This window comes from Cyclopterus lumpus, chromosome 4 (assembly GCF_009769545.1).
Source record: "Cyclopterus lumpus isolate fCycLum1 chromosome 4, fCycLum1.pri, whole genome shotgun sequence".
In the NCBI taxonomy this organism is placed as follows: Eukaryota; Metazoa; Chordata; class Actinopteri; order Perciformes; family Cyclopteridae; genus Cyclopterus; species Cyclopterus lumpus.
Genome location: NC_046969.1, coordinates 6,514,526 through 6,535,793, shown reverse-complemented (window position 1 = coordinate 6,535,793; position 21,268 = coordinate 6,514,526). Strand labels below are relative to the sequence as shown.

The 21,268-nt window shown below is 43.7% G+C and overlaps 1 protein-coding gene across 1 annotated transcript in view; it reads right to left on the bottom strand.

Annotated features, from left to right (window-relative positions):
* LOC117729799 (BMP/retinoic acid-inducible neural-specific protein 3-like) overlaps window positions 1–20,361 on the bottom strand; it is a 40,608-nt gene extending 20,247 nt beyond the window's left edge. Inside the window, exons 1-3 of the mRNA XM_034531168.1 lie at window positions 20,108–20,361; window positions 5,167–5,357; window positions 3,476–3,660 (exon numbers count right to left, since the gene is read on the bottom strand). Coding sequence (XP_034387059.1) covers window positions 3,476–3,660; window positions 5,167–5,357; window positions 20,108–20,361 — 630 coding nt within the window. The remainder of the gene's footprint in view (window positions 1–3,475; window positions 3,661–5,166; window positions 5,358–20,107) is intronic.
* Window positions 20,362–21,268: the final 907 nt, after the last annotated feature.

The following is a 21,268-nucleotide window of genomic DNA, read 5'->3' as shown; positions in this document are numbered from 1 at the left end:
AAGGAGGTCCGTCTTCGAGCCCGCTACTCGCTAATGACTGCTTAATGTACCGTGTACAATCTTGGCATGCAAATCAGTTTAATAAAAAACGGTGAGGTTTGCACGTCAGAATATCATACATAGGAGCGTTTTCCTGGCGTCTTCAACTCATTCTATGTGCTTTGTTTACAGAGGCGGGGTCCACCACGTGGGCCTTTCAGTGCATGTTAGTGAGCGTGAGCATCGGCCCCCGGCGGCTAGCAAAGGGCAGCCGCTCCACACTGCTCTTATACGGCAGATACAGATGATGGCGCCATCCCGACTGATGGGGTCATCGCGCTAATTTAGCCCCCCCGGCGTCATGTTGTGCCTTAGGTTAACAGTGTTGAATGTAAGAAGCCCTGTTGGTGCAAGCTGCTGGGTCGTTACGTTGAGAGTCGCGCAGAGGCAGACAATATGCTCTTTTCTTTCTTTTGAGCACCTGTAAGTGGTTTCAGTCACCAAGAACACAAATGCCTAACTAGGTCTAGCTTTTCTTATGTGAGGACTTCCTGTTTATTTCAGTTTCTATATCATGGTAATGTGTCAGAGAAAACTAAAACATTTTGTAAACATTACCTTCAAAGAAATATGTTTTCCCTGGTTCCCTGTATATTGGTTAATATACAAAAAAATGGTGTTACTGACAATGAAACAATGGAGACACATGGTTTTCCGTGGCAGATTGCGAAACACAATGCTCCCATTAACTGAAATTTGTATAAATGAATGGGGGGGGGGGGGGGTCCTATTAGTCAGGTGTGCTTGGGGGGGGGGGGGGGGTGGTACATCCAACAACAAAAGTGCTTTTGGCATGTTGTTGATATTACCTACATTCCGTGACGTTAATCCGCTGTTTACCACAAGCAGGCGTAAACACATTAAAGCCGCGAGAGGGAAAAAGATTCCTGAGGAAGCGAAGAGAGCTCCGTCTGCAGTGTGAAGGGCAAACTCGGCCAATTCAATTAATTCGGCTTGATAACAACTGACAGAGTGATGAATGAACACACCCCGGAGGTAGCAAAGCAGCAAAAGATGCAAGGTGATATTTACATCTTAAGCCTACCTTGAGATGCATAACATGCCGTTTCATATAAGAGAGCATGCACACGGATGAAAGAGCGAAGAGAGAAGCAAGCGGTGCTGCTCCCTTCATCTCTTCTCTTGCTCGGACTCTCATCCTCTCATCCTCTCATGGAGTGCGTGCCTGTGTACATTTGTACACACATGTCATATCAAAGTGCATACAATGCAATATTAGCGAGGAATACTTTGTATGTTTAATCCATCGGCTTCATGAAGGATGTCAGTCAGTTTATTTACTTCTATAAAGTCTTTGACTTGTCATGTTTCAGCTTTGCCAATCAAAACTTTTGTTACTTTATCAAACGCTTTTCACATCGAGGCTAATATTGCTGTTAGATACACTACCCTCATGATGCAGCTAACTAGGACTGGCAAAGACACGATTTCTGAATCTCCTCGTAAAAAAATCAACAAGATTTCAAGGCGCAAAGAAAATAAAACAGCACAATTCTGACAAATAGACCTGAGCTGAGCAAAGCAACGACACTGGAAGCCACTTGGTGAGTTGGACCACACAAGAAGGGGCCGATCTGCAGGGAAGAGATGCCCTGAAATGACTCTGCCTCTAGCAGTCATGCATCCGTGTCCGTCCAGAACAAAGGATGATGTATTCCACAGAGGGATGATGGAAGGATTCTTTTCTCTTTTTTTTTAAAAGCATCGGACTTCAACACGAAAGACCACAGCGCTGACTTGCTGTTTTCTACAGCAAGTCAGCGCTGATTAATTATTCCTTAAGACTTTATCAAGTTGTTATTACTAAACAATGACGACGAAGCTATACCTTAATGAAGAAGTTTAAAATTAGATCACGATAATTCCGTAACAAAGTCGGTTTTCGTGATTTGGAACAATTTTGGAAAACAGTGGCAAGCCAATGTTGTGCTGTTGATGTCGAGCAGAAAGAAGAAGAAAAAACATATTTCCAGAAGGCGTAGACAAGAAAAATGCTGTATTCTTTCGGTTTAATTTGGACAACATGGGGAACTAACTAATTTGTTAATGGTACCAAGTAAGTTCAAGAGAGTGCATGTTGTTATGACCTTTAACATTCTGAATATATTTTAGCCAATTAGGATACATATGCCTAATTGAATGCACCCTGTTAGCTTAGCATTAAAAGTGGAAACAGGGGGAATTCAGTTTCCTGGTTTAGAAAAGATTAAAAGAAAAAAGACCACTGCAGACACATTTGGCTTATGGTTTTCAGAGCTAATGCAAAGTAAATCTACTAAGTAGCATAGATTTTCAAACTAAGGGTTTTCTCTCGACAATTGTCCCTCTTAGCAGCGTGGAAATATTTATTTGCAGAAGTTTGGCTCCGTAAGTGACCTGAGGCAACCGATGAAACTATCCTGGGTTTTTTGGCTGGAACATTAGGTGAGGTCTTAAAATGCCTTCACTATGAAGGGTTCATTAATTAAAAATGGGAGGAAAGCAGCTGAAGTTCATCATTCCCTATAGAGGGTTCAGTCTGCTTTATGTCCTTAAGATTATGTTTTAATAGTCTGCAGCATGATGACATTCTGCATATGAAGCAGGCCAGGGTAGCCCACTGAGGGCCTGTTGATGTGTCGCCAACTGCATACAGTAATTGGTAGTAAGTGGCAAGTAGCACTGTAGAGTGATTTTCTTATTTATTTTCCAAAACTTATTCCCAGAGGAAAGCACACTCACCATCGTTGTCTCATAATCAGCAATAATATGTTAATAATACTGTTTACTGTTAGTTTTTGTAATTGTTGTGTCTTGTCCAAGCGGCATCAATGGCTTCTATCAGAAAAAATGTACAAAGCTTTAAAAGAATAAAATAAAATAAAATAACTATGTGGATGTTATAGCATTCATTAGGCAGGTCTGCATGCACCGTCAAACATTATGAGTCAATATCTCATCGTAGAGATCCCATAATATTCTGTTATCATTATATTGTTTTATATAAACAGCAGTGTCATGTAGGTCAGTAATTTAATAACTCTACGTCTGTAATGTTTGCCAGTAAAGATATAATGGTTAAAGGGGTGTAAACTGAATCCTAAAGACTAAAGGGGAAGACTAAATTCACAGAGACAGAAAAAAAACGGGAAAAAATCTGGACCCTGATGAGCCAAACCTAATAATTGTGGGGTTTCTATTCAAATGCTCCATACTCGAAAACAAAAACAAAACTCACGCGAAAAGAAAATGTAGTAACGTTTATACAATGAAACAAAAAAAACAACAACGATGTCCCCATGAAATGGCTGTAAAATCAAATAATATCCAACAATGGTGGCAATTTAAATCTCTGGCAAATGAGTACCTGTTTGTTTGTTTGTTTGTTTGTTTGTTTGTTTGTTTTTTGGACTGGGAAGCAAGCTTTTGTCTTTACCTTGATGGCAGTGGAGGCGATCTGGATGTGGTGCAGCTTGTGCAGGGTGCTCTCCCTGTCGATGAAGTAGGAGGCGGCCAGCTGGTGCAGAGCTTCCAGAGTCACAGCTGTGCCATTGGACTCACTCACGTCAGACGTCCGACTCAACTTCCGCTTGTCCACAAAGATCATTAATGACTCTTCCCCTGCGAATACGCACACAGACACATATGCACACTCCATTAATGACTCATCCCCCTGGGAACACAGACACAACATGTCCTCAGTGATATCGTGATACATGTTAACCCATCAGCGCCTGCCAAGCGCTCTTTCTACAGTCACGTGGCGCCGATACGTTGAGCCCCAAATCGAGACGCGTCACGGAACAAAGTCTTTCAATCCAAACGGAGCCGAAGCCTTCAGAGGGCGGAAAGAGTGAAAACATCTATGGAAAAATCCTTTCTAGCATTAGGTTTCATGGGGAATGTGCTTTTAATTTGGAGAGGCATAACAAACATTGGGTATAGGTGAAGGTTAGCGCCTGTCTGAGACAATTCCCCATTTGAATAACTCCCTTTGTCTATTATTGACCATGTGTATCCAATACTAATAAAATGACCAGGGTACAACAACGGTATAATTATCTTAATTATATTGCAACAAGCTTCGTTTCTAAGACGGACACATTTTATTTCTCGCAGTAAGAGAATTCCTTTGGAAAAACGGTTTAACTTGCAAAACTAGCAATATTTGTTCTTTTTTTGGGGGGTTTAACAATTATTAACAATGAAATCCCAATTAATCTCTATGTATTGCTCTTTAACAATGCCACACAAAGCACCTTAAAAACACACTATCTATATATGCCGTAACACTGGCTGGAGACAAGGTTACATTAGGTCACTGATGTACTTTCTTTTTAATTGCGAATCGTGATGCACTCGATTGCCTTTCCGATCCGTTTTAAATACTGTTGGTATTCATCATTGCTTTGAGAGACGAGGGATGAAAAGAGCCAGCAGAGGAGCTGGGAGAAGATCGTGCAGCAGATAGCCACAGGAGCTTTCTGCGCATTACAGTTGTCTGGCTAACTTACAACTATTGTTGTGGAGGATCCACTGACATTTCTGTTTAACAACTCCGAACATCGATTTGACATGTTGCATCAGGGAATATGTGACAAAGTGACAAAGAAACCCCACCGTCACAGCAGAGGCTTTAATCAAATATTGAGTTGTTTAAGCACACAAGAAAGATTTATTTTTCAAAGATTACTCTCATGACGATTCCCCTTCATTTGACAGCCGGCAGTCTCCAGCCACAAGGACGGACAAGTAGAGAAAAGCTCCCCATTTAGGACACGGTGGTGATGAATATGAGCTGCTGCTTTTGGAAACAAAAGGCCTTTTTTTTATGCCTATTCATAACATAGTTCTTCAAATTTACAGCTGCTTGACTGTGATGTTTCAATGAGTGTTGGACTGGAGAAGTTTGGAGGTCGCCAAAGTAAAGTTGTTTAGTTAAGTTCCACATATTATTATATATATATATATTTGTTTGTCTTGTTTAGTTAAGTTCCACATATTATTATTATATATATATATATTTGTTTGTCTTGGGCCACACGGATGCCGTAAATCTCACCGTTTAACACTTCCCGTTCCCTCGTGTTAAGGGTAGGTTAATAAAAGCCAGCATAATGTATTTACCTCCCAGTGTAGCGGAGAGCAGGAAGTGGGTTCCGTATTTCCTGATAATGTTGTCCGTGATGGCTCCGAGACTGGGCCTCCTGCCCAGCTGCCTGATGGTCTGCAGGAACTCGGGGTCCAGCGGCAAGGAAAAGCCATTGTTCTCCTGCCTCTCCAGGGCCAAGCTGTTCACCTTCCAGCGGCCAAACTCCCTGCAATGTCACAGAAGCACATGCTAAGACTGAGTAAAGGACACATGCGAATGCTGCACGCGGGCACATTTGAGAGGCGGACGCAGGTCCAACGGACAGCACACATTATGTGGACAATGCAAGGACTGAATGCAGCAATTCCATCTGGAAAGGTTGTTTTCTGCTTCTTTGACAAGGCGCCTTGTTTGGGATTCAAAATGGACGAGGCACAGCTTGTGTCTCTCACGAGGAGGTCCATATTCAGGTCTTTTGTTTAGCCATATGTAAAATATGTTGTCTTCACGATCTCGAAAGGGAATCTTGAATGGGTCGCAATGTTTTCTTTTGGTCAATTTGTATGCTGCTTATGAAAGTTATACAGAGGGACTAAAAGTAAAGTGTTGGTGATGAATGGTCTCATGCTATTTCTACCTCCAGCTCGTTGGATTGCTTTGCACCGTAGTGAAAAACATTGTATTTCTCCAGCGATTTTAAATAATAGCGCAATCTTTTCTCATCTCGAGTCACCCCACGGTTGGACGGGCTGTAATCATGGATGGAGCCTTGCTGCTTTCAGGGCCTCTCTTGCCTCTTTTTGAGGGAACAGGCTTCATCTGAAGTCGTTTGATATTCAGCCTGGCCTCGGAGCATGCCAGCTGTCTTTATCTACCAATTGCAGACTGAGTGCTGCTGCTTGATGCATAGATTAGTGCCATTCAAATGCAGCTGGTAAAAAACAACAACACAGTTTTACCCATACCATGCAGTGGAGATATTGAAGGCCTTTCAATTATTGTTGGATCGGTGGTTATTTGTCTTTTGGGGGGGGGGAAAAAAGGATCTCAAATCTGATATGAATTTCGAGTTTTGACTATGCATTTGCTTCGTGAGGCTGCAATGGGTGAGATTAGCGTGCGGAAGCACACAAAACATACCTCTTCACACCGGAAAAAACAATCAAACACTTTCTTCTGACTTGATTACAGTTGTTGCCAAGACGAATCGACAAAGAATTCATTCAAAACTCAGCCGAGACAGACTGGCAGCCATCTTAAGTTTCTGCTATTTTGGATCCCAATTTAACTGTTTATTTGGTCAATGTGACAGTTGCCTGTATATGGAAACCAATACATTACTGTACAATGCAAATAAAGTTATACATGTGCAAAAAAGCACACTGGCAAATAAATAGCTTATTGTGGCTGCAATGAATCTGTTTTGCACTGGATATCTTTTCAAGATAATAACAATAAAGTGCAACCTGTGAAAAAGTAAACAAAACAAGTTCAAATATTTGGCAATAAAGAGTGCATACATTTTCAAAACAATACTGTGGAACCAGTGCAAAACAAAATTAGTGCAGATATGTGTGTCAAGTTATATTGTTATTAGTGGCTGCAATGAGCCTGTTTTCCACTACAGATATAAAATGGGCTTGACACGGCCACTCTCAATTCATGGTCAATGTTGAGCTCTTGTTTTGAAGGGCAACAGCGGAAAAGCCGATCTCACGGAGATTCGCAAAAGGCCAAAAATCAGCGAGTCGCCAATAATCTTAGCCGTCGCTCATGCGTGAGCGTAACCTGTTAACGGCGTAACGTAAGCATGTACACAAAGGCACAGGCATTTCAACATTTATTAATGACTTAGTTTTATGTCTGTGTACTTTGAACTTGTGTAATATGTGAAGTTCTCAAAAAAGGTCTTTCTGCATTTCCTGTACCTGTAGTACCACTGCGCCCCACTAGAGGGGTGCGCCCCAGTTTGAGAACTGCATTAGATAAGGAAACTTAAAATGTGTCCGGTATTTCATCCACTGGGTTAGCCAAAAAAAGAGGACAGCGCCATCACGTTAATATATCTATATGGAGTCTCAATTGATTTTTCAAAAGAATGTGCAATATGCCAGCGACTATTTTCTATCTCATCAGCATTACATTATCTATATCACCAACCCCTGGCAGCATCCCGTGCATACAAATGTGCTCCTGCGAGAGGCAGAGACAATCTATTGTGAATGCTAGAGTGCTCTCAAGAGTACAGGACTGCACCAAGTGACACTGTAGCTTCAACACTGTTTTACAGCATCACACTGACAAATGCCTTTTAATGGTTTTTGAGAAATACAATTCCTCAAACCATTAAAAATGTGTTCAAAACTCTTGCTTGCTCCTTCTCTTTTTGCAAAAGGGTTTGGGTTCCCCGATGTCTGTCTCTCTCTTACATACATAAAAAACCCAACACCCTATTCCTCATGCCAAGATACTTGCCAACACACACACACACACACACACACACACACACACACACACACACACACACACGAACACACACACACGCATTCACGCACCCTACAGCTGCTAACATCGAAAACAAAGCTGCCCTTGCTGCAACAACTTTGCTATCGCCCAGAATACCCCAGCGCCCCCATGGGTGCGGGCCAGCTGCCAATCAATTTCTCACCAATAACAATGACCCCCTGAGAAAAATACAAAACTGAAAACAGCTCATTAAGGCCCGTTTCATGTCTGAGTTTCCCTATAACGAGTGGCCATTAGTGTTTCCCCGAGTCCACCGGCTCGAAGAACTGAGCAGCGGAGAGAATAGAGAGAAAGAGGGAGAACTTAACTGTGATGGACACAAAGCCTCGCTATGCTGCTCGCTGACGGACGTTTATAACCGGTAGGATGCAACAAACACACACACACACACACACACACACACGGTTCTATGGTCGAAGACTTCTATTCAACCTCATCCTCTGCACACCACGCACATACACCGATTTTGTGTTTCATGGAAGACTGCAGGTTTATTTCATTATTAACTCTTCCCAAATGTGCGCACGCACACACACACACACACACACACACACACACACACACACACACACACACACACGTTTATTTCCCCTGGAGCTCCGTGCAGCAGGGGGCTCGCCTCACATCTATCTACCTGTCAGCACCGCCTCCGAGCAGGCCTGAGCACCGTGCACCAGGAGGTGAGGAGCTGCGGGGGCCGCGATCGGAGCAGGGGGGGCGTGGAGAGTCATATCCTGCTACCTGTCCATCACAGCCCATGTGTCTCAGATCCATCACAGCGTACAGGCAGCCCGAGGGTGCCGCTCGGAGCCCAACATAACAAATCAAGGAATCAACCCGCCGAATAACCCAGCGATGCAGTCAAAGAACACGCTGCCGAGCATAGCAATGCAGATTGTGTCAGTTCAGGCCGGTTTGGGACTGGGCGGGCTCAGTGAGGGCCTACTATTGCTGATGTTATCCTCTCTTGAGGCCTGTTAACAGGAACATTATCGTAAGAAAATGAAATTCTACACACATGACACATCATGGTGTATCTTAATAGCAAGAGAGCACACACTAAATCTATTTTCAATCTTAAAAATGTGAAACTGCCTTTCAGCTCAAAGGAGCCTTCTGTAACGCAGTTAAAAGATAACGACTATCGAATACAAGCAACTCGGTTACGACTTTTATTTATTCATTTTTGTTGCTTTTTTTTTTTTTTATTGCTGCTTTTTTTCCAAGCACCAAGTAGAATTTGTTATATACGAGAACCGTATTATATGTGATATTGTATACCAAAGGGACAATTACAGTGGCACTATTGGTGAGATCAGCCTCAATGTCATTATTCTTGGTGGAAAATACCCAAGGGTGTGTCTATATAAAGGCCTTCTGCCGGATGAAAGCTTGACCCTTTTGGTTAATAAAAAGCCCACCAGCGATGTTAAGACTGCTTCATAATTCGGTAAAATGTCTGGGAACCATCCAGGGCCACACCACAGTCTTTAAACTTCAGGCACAAAACAAGGTAAATTAGGTCATGTCATATGTATACTGTGGGCAAAATGTGAGGAACTCAAATAATTGATGCACAACACCGAACCTTCTGAAGGACGGAACATTTGTTTGCACGGAATAATCACACCTACTGAAATTGCCACTGTCTAAGTTTTCCAAACAGAAAGTATATTTTTTTAAAATGTATATCAAGTTTTATACACGCATAATTTAGGGTGAAAATATCTCATTGGCTGCACATTAATTAGCCGAGCATGAATGACCTCTATGACTGCTGCTGGTGTCTCAATCGTGCTAGTGTAGTACGGGAGCTGTATTAAACACAAAGAACATTAATATAGCAGGCATTTCAACACCTCATAAGAACATTTGAATTTCTCAGAGAAAGAAAATTATTAAACACATTGTCTTAGCAGGTGTTCAGATTATGTGCATGAGCAGCGAGCTGATTCCCTCTGACGACATTCTTTCTTCCATCTCTCGTTTCCTCACTGTTTTACTCCGACATCGTGAGATGACTTTACAGCAGTTAGGTCCAGATACCAAAACTCTGCATTCAAACTGTGCGACGCAAAATGCACAATATTTACACAATGGCAAAACAGGCATTGTTACCGTTTAATATTCTTATGTAATTAATGCATATTTATATGGAGCCATATCATTGGTTTACAGTTAACTGCATCACTGACTCTGGCTCTAATTTCAGCCTTTATTTAAGAAACATCTTCGACTTTCATTGCATGTAAGAATTATGTTACATATTGGGAGTTTTAAGAAGAGACAACCCTGTCTCCTAGACTTTTAGAAAACAGAGGAATTTAACACTGATTTCTTATCTTGAGTCCCACATGGATTTAGGTCTAAGCAACCAAAGTACCTAATGTCACTGTAAGGAACTTGTACCTGGTTAACAAACAGTTAGATAACACTGCCTCGATATGACATGTGACCTATAAAGGTAAACGAGACCATCAAGGAGAAGATTGCCTATTTCTATATGGTTATTTGTCATGCACAGAATAAGAAAAAAAGAAAAAAAAGAATGCAGGTTCAACAGAGAGTCCTTCAACCCGGACTCCAGCTGTGCCTCCAGCAGTGATCAGCCCACCGCAGACAGACCCGGGGGCCGGCTTCCCTGCCATCTTCGGATTGCAGTCGTGACCTCTGGCTGGAGAGAATGCACCTCTTTCAGCCAGGAGCAGAGCTTTGCAGCAGGGAGCCGACGCCGACACCCCCGCTGCTGGAGGCCCGGGCCGCTATGCTGGTCCAGCTCGAGGGAAGGGAGGCACGGGAGAACCAGGACTGCACAGGGACAGATTGTCAGACCCCTGCTGCAGTCAAGTGAGAGGCTTTCTAAACAGAATCGGGCGCTATCGGCGCCCACATTTGTCCACCAAAATAAACTCTATCCATTCTAGTGTTACCTCACTGTGGACTTTTTCAATATTTAAGGACCTCAGTCTTTCTCTAATAATAACTTAGAGCTGTGAGTACCAAAACAAAACTATGAATATAAATGTGCTGTAGCGAACTATTACCAGACATGTTAAGAATCAATGTTTTGCAACTTGCCAGATATGTTAATTGCCAAAATTCAGCATTACATTTCTTTCAAAGTAGTAGTACTTCAATCGTAATTGCCAGGAGATAAGGTTGACCGTGGAACATCTATAATCCGCTGCTTTTTGTTTATCACTTTGATAATTGCATGTTTTAAAAGAGTGAGATAATTATTACTGCATTCAGTTAATTAATAGAAAAACAGGAAATAGATTTGAAATGGATTGCATTTTGTTCTGTGTTGATGCACAAATGTTGGTGAAAAACCATCTAGACCAGCGGCCCCCAACCCCCCGAGTCGGTACTGGTCCGAGGGTCGGTTGGTACCGGGGTCGCACAGAGCAAGTGAATGAAAAAAAGGTTTTTATCAAAGTCGTAAAAATGTCTTTGGAGAGCTTCTTTGTGAAGCGGGTTTTCTGCAATAACAGCGACGAAAACTAAGTTACGGAGCAGACATAACAAACACACTTCGGGTGTCGTTGTCTCCCATCACCCCGAGATGGCACCGGCTCGTTGCAGATAAACAAGCTCAGGGCTCCCACTAATTCGGCGTCATGGTGAGTTGTATTTTATTACGTCATATTTATCGCCCACACTGTGAAGGCCGGTCCGTGAAAATATTGTCTGACACGAAACCGGTCCGTGGCTCAAAAAAGGTTGGGGACCGCTGATCTAGACTACATTTACCTTACCATGACAAACATTTGCTTACCATCAAAAAAGCCAAAAAGGACATGTGTGTGTGTGTTTGTGTGTGTGTGTGTGTGTGTGTGTGTGTGTGTAGTTGAGTTACCCCAGATACCAAAATAACCCATTGTGCAAAACAGCGTGTTGAAGTAGACTCAATGTTATTTCAAGGACCTCCCCAAATAGAATTGTGCAAAATGAGAGAAAAGTCCTTCATGCTTCATTCAGGAAAATACATAAATAAATAATAACATTTTTTTTATTAAGAATAACATCAAAAATAAATTCCACAAATGTCTGCATTTTCCTGAAAGTCACCTTCATAGTGGCATACGTGAACTTTGTTAATTGAGCTTCGGATGATAAAGGGGAGAGCTGGAGACCCAAATGAGAACGGAAGTAAGATGGGTGGTGGTGGTGGGGGGAGAAAAGATGGAGAGACTTGTTTCTTTTAGTAATCCACCCACGGAGGAGAGAAACAGGGAAGAGAGTGTAATGATGTACTTAATAGCTGCTGGTTGTGAGCGCTTCACGGAATTGCCACCAACAGTTTTTTTTCCGACAACATCAAACAAACATCAGACCATTAATTTGTGAAAATCCTATTAAACCGGCCGAGAGGTCCTTTAAACAAGACAGCACACTGTTTCATGCTCATTTTTCCTGCCTTTGATACTTCTTAGTGTTCCCCAAGTACACTTTTCAAATACTCGATAACTACCCGAGAACGTGACCATCGCCGCGGACATCATAAACCTCCAGTGGAGGGCGAGGAGGAGACTCCCCTCGTTGCCGCTATCATGAAGGACGGAGCCGTTGGAGTCATTTACCCCTGCTTCCAATCGCTATGCTCAATCGATTGAAATGATTTATGAACAACATATTTAAAATATATAAATAGGAATTCTTTTAAAACCACGTGCGTCACACTGATCTCCAGTAAAGAGCTCAAGTATTTCCCTTGAGGGTAAGCTTGACTGAAGGAGACGGGAAGTATTAACCGGGTTGATCACCACTAAGAATACGAGACGCCGACGCCAACGACCACCTCCTGTGGATGCAGTAATTATGAATTCAATAAGACTTTATTAATAAATCACCTCTGGCCAGATCCTCATCAAATTGAACAACATCAATAACCCTCACACCGCTTTCACTTTATATACTTTATACACACTTATATACACTGTATATACTTTTCTTTTCTCATTTTCTTTATTATTCAATTTTCTTAAATGTAATATGTGCTGCTCTGCAATTTTATTGTAAATACTGTAACCTTGTTTGCTGCTGCTACAAACAAATTCCCCCCTGGGGATGAATACAGTATCTATCTATCTATCCATCTATATCCATCTATCCATCTATATCCATCTATCCATCTATCATCCATCTATATCCATCTATATCTATCTATCCATATATCCATCCATCCATCCATCCATCCATCCATCCATCCATCCATCCATCCATCCATCCATCCATCCATCCATCCATCCATCCATCCATCCATCCATCCATCCATCCATCCATCCATCCATCCATCCATCCATCCATCCATCCATCCATCCATCCATCCATCCATCCATCCATCCATCCATCCATCCATCCATCCATCCATCCATCCATCCATCCATCTATCCGGGGTACACAGTGGCCTCAATAACCTGACACTTCTCACCAATTACTCTGTTGATTCGCTGCTTGCTGCCTCAGCCCCCTCCAACGCCTCAAGCTCCTCCTTCTTATACATTATGATGATATGGTTGACTTGTGGTGTGTGTGTGTGTGTGTGTGTGTGTGTGTGTGTGTGTGTGTGTGTTCCAAATGGTTTAACTATTTGCTGCAAATAGTCACTTCCTCGGCTTAAATGTGTCTGACTGAACTGATTACTGGCTTTTATTTCCAAAACACATTTTTAATGCTTCACACCATTTTAAATGAACTCTTTATATAAAATGGTGTCTCACTCTCTCTCTCTCTCTTCCTTTGAGCAGAGCTTTAACACTTTCTTGGGGGGAACATGAAAACAACAGCATGCTACTTTACCATATTTTAGCATATACAGAGGTAATTGAAAATAAAGCCAGTATCGGGAAACCGTGAAATAGTGCGAAAAACTAATAAAAATACAGCTAAACTGTTGTGGGAGGGTGAGTTTAGTTAAGAAAAGCAATTGCTTTATTGATTTGTAGCCGCTTTGAACATCACCGTGGCTCTGATCACAGAAAGCGAGGGCAGGACGGAGAGAGAGTGAGATTTACAGCAGAGTTTGCTGACATGAAGACTGCTGATGCCTCTTGTGCTGCTGTTTGTCATAACACTGTTGACAAGAGACTCTACCTCACACACAATGCCTGGAATCACATTGTGTACATAATGAGGCATGCACATACTGTTAATACACGCCGTGCACACACACACACACACACACACACACACACACATGGAACAGAGGATAGAAGAGCCACCAGCTACGCTAAATCCTGCTGTCGCCTCCTGTCAATGACATGCCTTCATGGGCTTTTTAAAACGATAATCACTGTAGCTGCAGACAAAGTGTCACCACCTTCGTGCATAAGCTCCATTTTCTTTATGACACACTTAGTTGTTTAACACTTTTTTGATGTATCTTTTTGAGATGTTTTGTTTTTTGGTCTAATCGGATCCTTTTTTTTTTCGAGTTCATCATTCCTGTCAGTTAGGATCCCATTTTGCAACGTTATATATCGTTCTTTGTCACGCGAGACGATGACGGCCACGATGTTGCTTTGCATAATGCAATTGACATTTGCAATAGTTTGGATAGAGCCTTTAACATTTGCTTTTATTTTCTGATAAAACATTTTTTTAAAAGGAGGGGTAAAACTGTATTCATGACATTTATAATCAAATGTGTCATAACGCACATAGATCATGAATAAATAAATAAAAATGGAAATGGTGTTTGGAGCTTGGTGGCTCTCTATATGCCCTCTATATATCTTTATATCTTTGTGAAGACATACCAAAAACACAAACGGTGCTAAAAGCCGTTTTTTGCTCCTAAATCTTTAATTCACAACTTCCTGTGCACCGGGAAGATATCCTGCCATTGACAACTCATGGCGCCACTAAGGGCGGGTGGGCATATGCTTTTCTTTATTAATGTAAAAGTCTTGTTGTCCCTTCAGTGAAAGAAACAACCTCCCCTTCCCCAATGACCATAGCTCAATCCATCCTTATAGCATAAAGCCAAACACAAACGCACAGGCTCTTTTTTTTCCGTGGACCCCTGGCCGTGACAACTCCCCCGTCACACACATGTCAGAAGCCATAAGCTGCGCGCTTGATGAAGTCCTCGTCACATCAACCGCTGCTGGTGATCAAGAATAGGAAGGAGGCTGCTCTTGCTTCTGTCTCGGAGACACATCCAACCTCTGGGTGGAGGACGATAGACTCGGTCTCCATCACGCCTCCCGTCGTTGCGCGAGGCAATCACGCATGAGGGGAAACTGCAGTTCCATGGAAACTGGCTCTCGGTATATGCACTTGTGCTCTCTCCGGGTCTGTTGTTGCCGTGCGTTTGCAATCAATCTTCCCCATAATAATTTCCCCACACTGTTATATTGATTCCACACAAACAAAACCATGGCACTGAGGATCCACTACCGTCTACACAACGAGGTCAGACTTGACTTGGTTACGTATGCCAGCAAAGTGGAGGGGGCAGTCGTGCTGGAATGTGCATTTAAAGAAATGAAGTGTGAAATTAACCTGCATCGGCTAATTGTTTATGGTAATTATACCGAGGCAGAATAGTCTGAAGAGTTTTTATTTTATTTACCTTTTTGTATTCGCCCCTGAAATCTCATTATCCCCAAATTGCTTGAAATAAGCGCGGAAATAAGCGCGGAAACAAGTCCCCGGTTCGCCTGTCAGGAGAGTTACCGTGGCAGCCACGATGCTGCGTGCTGAGTCGTGGACGGGAAGTTTTCCACCGGATCAATTAGTTTCGCTGCGAGGTTCTCCGCTGTGTGTGTGCCTGGCATACTCTGCCCGGGTTTCCATGTATTGCAAGTAACATTAGCAAGTGTTTGTGGCGAAGGAGAGAGAGAGTGAGAGAGAGAGAGAGAGAGAGCGAGAGAGACCCCCATGATGTTCGGTGAATAAATGCTACAACTCCTCGAGGCCCATGGCAAGTTCCGGCCTCTTGCTAGCCACCTGCTGATTAAAGTGAAGCCCCCCCACCAGAAGGTAGCGACATCTTCGGCTCAAATGCAGTACTTTTTCTTCGCTTGAAAAATTATAATATTTTGATATTCTGAATGCGAGGTTGCCACGCCTCGCATTCAACAGTTATTATTCTCAAGGATGCTTTTGGTCCGTGCATTTACCTCCACCAATTAGCCTACCATCGTGGAGAGAGATATATCCATGAAGTCACTCCACTGGCCCCTTTAATTTGATGACACGTGTGATGCGCTGTTTTTTAAAAAAAATTTTAGCATTCGTCGTTACCCTTCCGAGAAAAAGAACGCCATCCCCGATCGATTAGCCGGTGGACTGGTAGCAGCAGGACGCCGCCGGGGAGAGCTTCGCTTTGGTCTCGGGCCTCGCTGCCTCAGCTGTTGGGGGCTGGACCCACAGCAGGACACCGTGGTGGTCGCCGCCGGCGCGCTGCTGCACCTCGCTCACCCGGGACTGGACTCTGGCACGGAGGCCGACGGACTGCTGCACACTGCTCAACCCCCACCCACTCCCTCAGGCCGACAGACTTCTTAAACACGTTAAACCCACATGTGTCCTCTCTCTGTCAAGACACATTGGCAATGGACCCCTGTCTGTGAAAAGCACGGATATCCAAATCCCAATATTGAAATCCAAATACATGCCCAAAGAACAAATATCCTAATAATAATTAAATATTCAGGTACAGCCCTAATTGGAAGATGACACCTCTGCAGTCTATCCTCTCGACAAACACGTATGCATGTAATTGAAACACTAATCGCTCCATAATTACAAGAGACTCCTCCTCACACCAAGACAATGTAATAGCCAGTGGGCGGACATGAGAAAATAAGAGGAGAAAAACACGGGAGATGAGGCGTGATGTAAAAGTTATGGTCCATGAAGAAGAAGAAGAAAGGGGGAGCTGACATTTTGACTAATGCGCCGCTGTCTGTGGATGTGGCTCGACCACCGAACTCACGGAGCAAAAGCTTCGCACGTTCACAAGAATGATTTCCACGAGCTCCTAAATTATTAAATGAAACGTGTTTTGTTTCTTCCTCTTACACCCCCATCTTCCACTTCCGATGCGTGCGTAGCAGCTGCAACTGCAGAGACATATTTTCAAACTTGAACTTGCGCTACGAGCGTGAACAAAGTTCAAGAAAGAAATGCTGTTCAGTGATTAAGTGATTAAGTTGTGTCTCTTTCAGTGTGGACGAGGAAACCCGCAGCCCGCTGACTGCCCTCGGTATAAAATAAAAGACACAAAGCTTTTAGGAGATTTTCAACCCTCGCCAGGACAAAGAAATGGATTGCTGAGAGTTTTGTTATTCATGCTATTCCTGTCTTTCTTCGAAAAAACTCCATTATGACCGACATTACGGGCATTTTTCTGCAATTACAGCGGAAGTAATATCGTGAAGTGCCTCCTATTGCCGTTTTTCACTACTTTGGAATCCGCCGAATCCATTAATTCAACGCTTCAGCTCTTTCTTTTTTTTTTCCTTCTTTCTTTTCTTTCTTTGTTTCTTGGGAGGACTTGCAGTTTGAAAATGACATCTTTTACCACGATTCACATTAGACCGCTGTGACAGAAAGCTGTAATTCTCCCAAGCTTTTAAAAATCTGGCCTCTTTAAAGGCGGCTCAGACAGAAGATGAAAGGGTGTTGGTGTACAAATCCAGTGCTTCAAAAACTCCTACTCCTCTATTAATACTCCATTAACATTTACATTTGAAAACATTGTGATTAGAAATGGCGACAAGCTGTTCTTCTGGTGCAGTGACCGGCCAGCAGGGGGGGTAAAGCTTTGGGTCCCTCTCGTGTCCCCTCCTCCAGTCCCCCTCCCCTCCACACTTCATCCCTCTCTTCTGCCCCCCACGGGAAAGGCCAACTGAGCTCTAGAGAATATTTATGAGCGAGGAGAGCAATTGGTTTGAGATCATTCAACAAGGGTGGGAGGGAGAGAGAGAGAGACAACGGGCGGGATAAAAGGGAAATGGAGATAGACGTGGAGATAACAGCAGAGGTTGGATTTTATTCAAATTCCTTTTAACCTGTTGGTTAATTCAAATTAATTACTCATCGTTATTCCTCTGTTTCTATGTCAGTGTGCGTATGTCCTTGCAGATATGCGAAATGATGAGTCTTTCTAGCGAACAATGTGCCATTTTGGCTTCTCCTCAGTTCTACAAGGGACCAGTCTGGGTTTTAGATGTAGGATTACAGCACGTTCAAGAGCCAATAATAAGACTTTCACCGTTCCAGGGTCGTAGCGTGTTGTGGATCAATACGAAATGACCCGAAGTCTTCTTCGCCTCGATCTTCCTGGCTTTTCTAAATTCACGAGTCTGTTAAGAGTACGAACCAAAAATGCTTTTTGAAGGCACTTCTGATCTCATCGTCGACTGCTCAGCGATGAATGACGGTGCTCCGGGTGCGAGATATTTAAAGCCTGCAAAGACTTGTTATTCAAGGCAGGGGAAGCCAATGACAACGCAGCGACATGATTCCACTTTTCCACATGGTAATATTCTTCCCCTTCACTTGGGTTTTCCATTTGGTTTTTGCTCTAATTTGTCAGCTTACTTTTCTTCAGAGGAAACCAAAAAAAAGGCCACTGTAGTTTAAAGGGGAAAAGAAGGTTTTACAGTTCTTTTCTGGATATTTGCTGATCACGATATAGTTTTAGAGCGTCTACAGTGCTTTTAATGTAGATAATAAAGTCAATCATATTGTTTAATGATTCGTTGGACAATGTCAATGTTTTGCTGATAACCCTAACCCTCAATAATAGGTCATACTTAAGGTTACAGAATGCTAAAAAAAAACAGGTTTATTGCTGGAGTACTTTGAAATTAAATTGGTCAGACAATGTCCACGTGAGTTTTAGCATGACAGTAAAACTGTGAGTCCTGTGTATGCAAACCAGACATCCTGCGAGAAGAGGCCGGCAGAGAGGCAGCGAAGGGAGGACGTGATGGATGTGAGGAAGCCAACAGCGCTACAGTCTCTATCTTTGCCTGGCATTGTCACCCCTGTCAGCTGCTAAATGCCAGTGTCAGTCAACCCTCTGTCGAGCTGGCATCGGCCCCTCCGCTTCACGGCTGCGTGCGTACGTGCGCTCCGCCAGCATCGCTCTCATCAGCAGGGTATCGCAACACTTACCTGGCACGACACTGCTGAAAGCGTGCACGCCCAGCCGCGGTCGGCTCATTGTCGTTGTTGGCTGAAAACAGGAGGCGACGTCAACGTAGTCACGGAATTAGCAGAATCAACATCGTTTCCAGGCTATTCGACATGGGGGAAGGCAATTTGAAAAGGTTTCACTCGATCAGAGAGATTTCTTAACCTCTAGAGGACGACGTCACCCTCAAGTGAAAACAAGAAAATGGGCAAAATCCACTTATTAGAGCAATTTGTACAATACATATGCACACATGTCGTGGTGCAGCCTTAAAGCAACACTGAACCACAAGCCTAGAACCATTTCGTCAGTCTGTGTTTTGAGTTCAAATTGCTTCAGAGGGGTTTTTTCATCCTGAAGAGACAACTCTGTGCTAAATACCAACACACACACACACACACACACACAGTCATCTTATATATGAAGAGAGCACGCTGGGTACAGTTGAGGTGTTCAGCTGTTTCTCGCAGATGAAACCATTCACTCTGTATGGCTCGTGAACTTTTTGGTGGCTCGTGAAGATGCAAGATTCAGAACTGCGTTTGCTTTGAAACACGGTGTGCACGATTGGCACCAACAAAATGGGCAACTATCTAATACCCTGCGAACTCATAGGCGTCTTGAAATGCTGCCATGGAATCCTGTAACTTCACTCTCTTTGTCTCCCAAAATAAAAAGTGATTTTTTTTTTGTCGCAAGCTTTTCAAACAACAAACCTTTTCAAAACAATAAAGCCTGCTGCTTTTCGAGCGCACGCCCACGGTACTTCACACCACACACTTCTGAAGCCAACCTGTCTACCCACTGTCACACATCAACCAGGCTCAGTCAGATATCTGTTACGTCCTGCTGCTTTTGCCCAACCCCCCCCCTCCTGCGGTATCTCCACTTTGAGTTCCCACCGATACGCAGCATTCTGAGGGGTGTGTATCGAACTCAAACCATATTTCTCTCTGCAGCCCACAAAGAAAAAGAAGAAGCAGCAAGTCGCACCCAAAGATGTCACATGCAGAGCTTTCATTTGTATGCAAAACTCCTCCAAGTAATCGCTTTATCCCACAGTTTTCCACCTACTGAATGTGCATCTTTTATAGTCCAAAGAAAAATTACCATGTGATATATTTCCTATGCCAAAAAAAAAAAAAAAGGCCTATTATCCTCCAGGCAAGACAACAAGAAGGATTTAAGTAATTACACAACATCGCTGCATTTTGGTTCATTTACACAATCAACATTCCTCTCAGACATCCCAGCACCTCAACCCATCCCTGACCCTGCCGTGTTCACTCTCTCACCTGTATATCTTGTACTTGGTGGTGAATCCTTGTTGGTAGCGCTCTGTGAAATCAACAAACTCCTGGGAGTGGTGAAAAGGACCCTTGTCCGAAAGGAGCCAGCCCAGTGGCCCTGTGGAGCCGCTGAAGCCAGCCCCGACAGGGTCCGCCGCCCCGGCCCCTACCGACACCCAGCTGTGGAGCAGGCTTAGTGTTAACCACTTCCATAGAAACATGAGGGCCGTCAGTCTAATGGAGATGCACGGGCCACTCATGCTGCTTCCCCCGGCCCCGGTGACTCCTCATTCTCCCTGCACTCTGGATGAGTCCTGCCGGGAGGAGAAAGGGAGAGGGAGAGGAGTTGAAGCAGGGCAGACACGGAGAACAATAAGGTTGTAATTGTTTGGCCGTGAGTGGGATATAGATGAACTGAGAGCGCTGCAATTCTCCAGTGTTGTTGGGTCAAAAAAAAAAAAGAAGATGATCACGGGTCACGATATAGTTTTAGAGTGTCTACAGTGCTTTTAATGTAGATAATAAAGTCAATCATATTGTTTAATGATTCGTTGGACAATGTACATGTTTTGTTAGAAAAGCTACAAGGTGTAACATCCTAATATTGCTTTGATATGATGATGATTTTTACCTTATTGTGTAAGCCCGTGACTGCTCGGAATTAGTCTCCGCCGAAGCCCCTGAGAGGACCGTGAAGTTGGGGTCGGCGCATGGACGCGGCGACATTGGCGAAGGACTTTGTTCTTTCTTCTTCTTGGGATGGATTGTCGCCACAAATGCAAACAGACGCACGGTGATGGGCAGCGAAAACTTGAGCGAAACAGAAGATGACGTCCAACCTCCTCGGAGCGCGCGCTCTCGCGTCCTCGTTATGAGCCTCAGACGCTGCGCAATGGGCAGCGTAGGTCCAACCCAACGGAACGAGTCGCAGCGGACTCGACGCGTCCGGAGCGCACCGTCTCCAACATCCCGGGTAGACCCGAGTGTTTCTACACAACCGTTGGGGGGGGGGTGTTTGGGATTCGGTCAAAGGAACCGCCCGCGCGCCGTGGGAAGCGACTCTAGTGGCTGCCCTCTAACTCATTTTATTGGAGAATCTCGGGGCGCGTGCAGGGCGCACGGAAAGCCCGCTGACATGGCTGCTGACTGTACCTGGGCTCCCAGCGC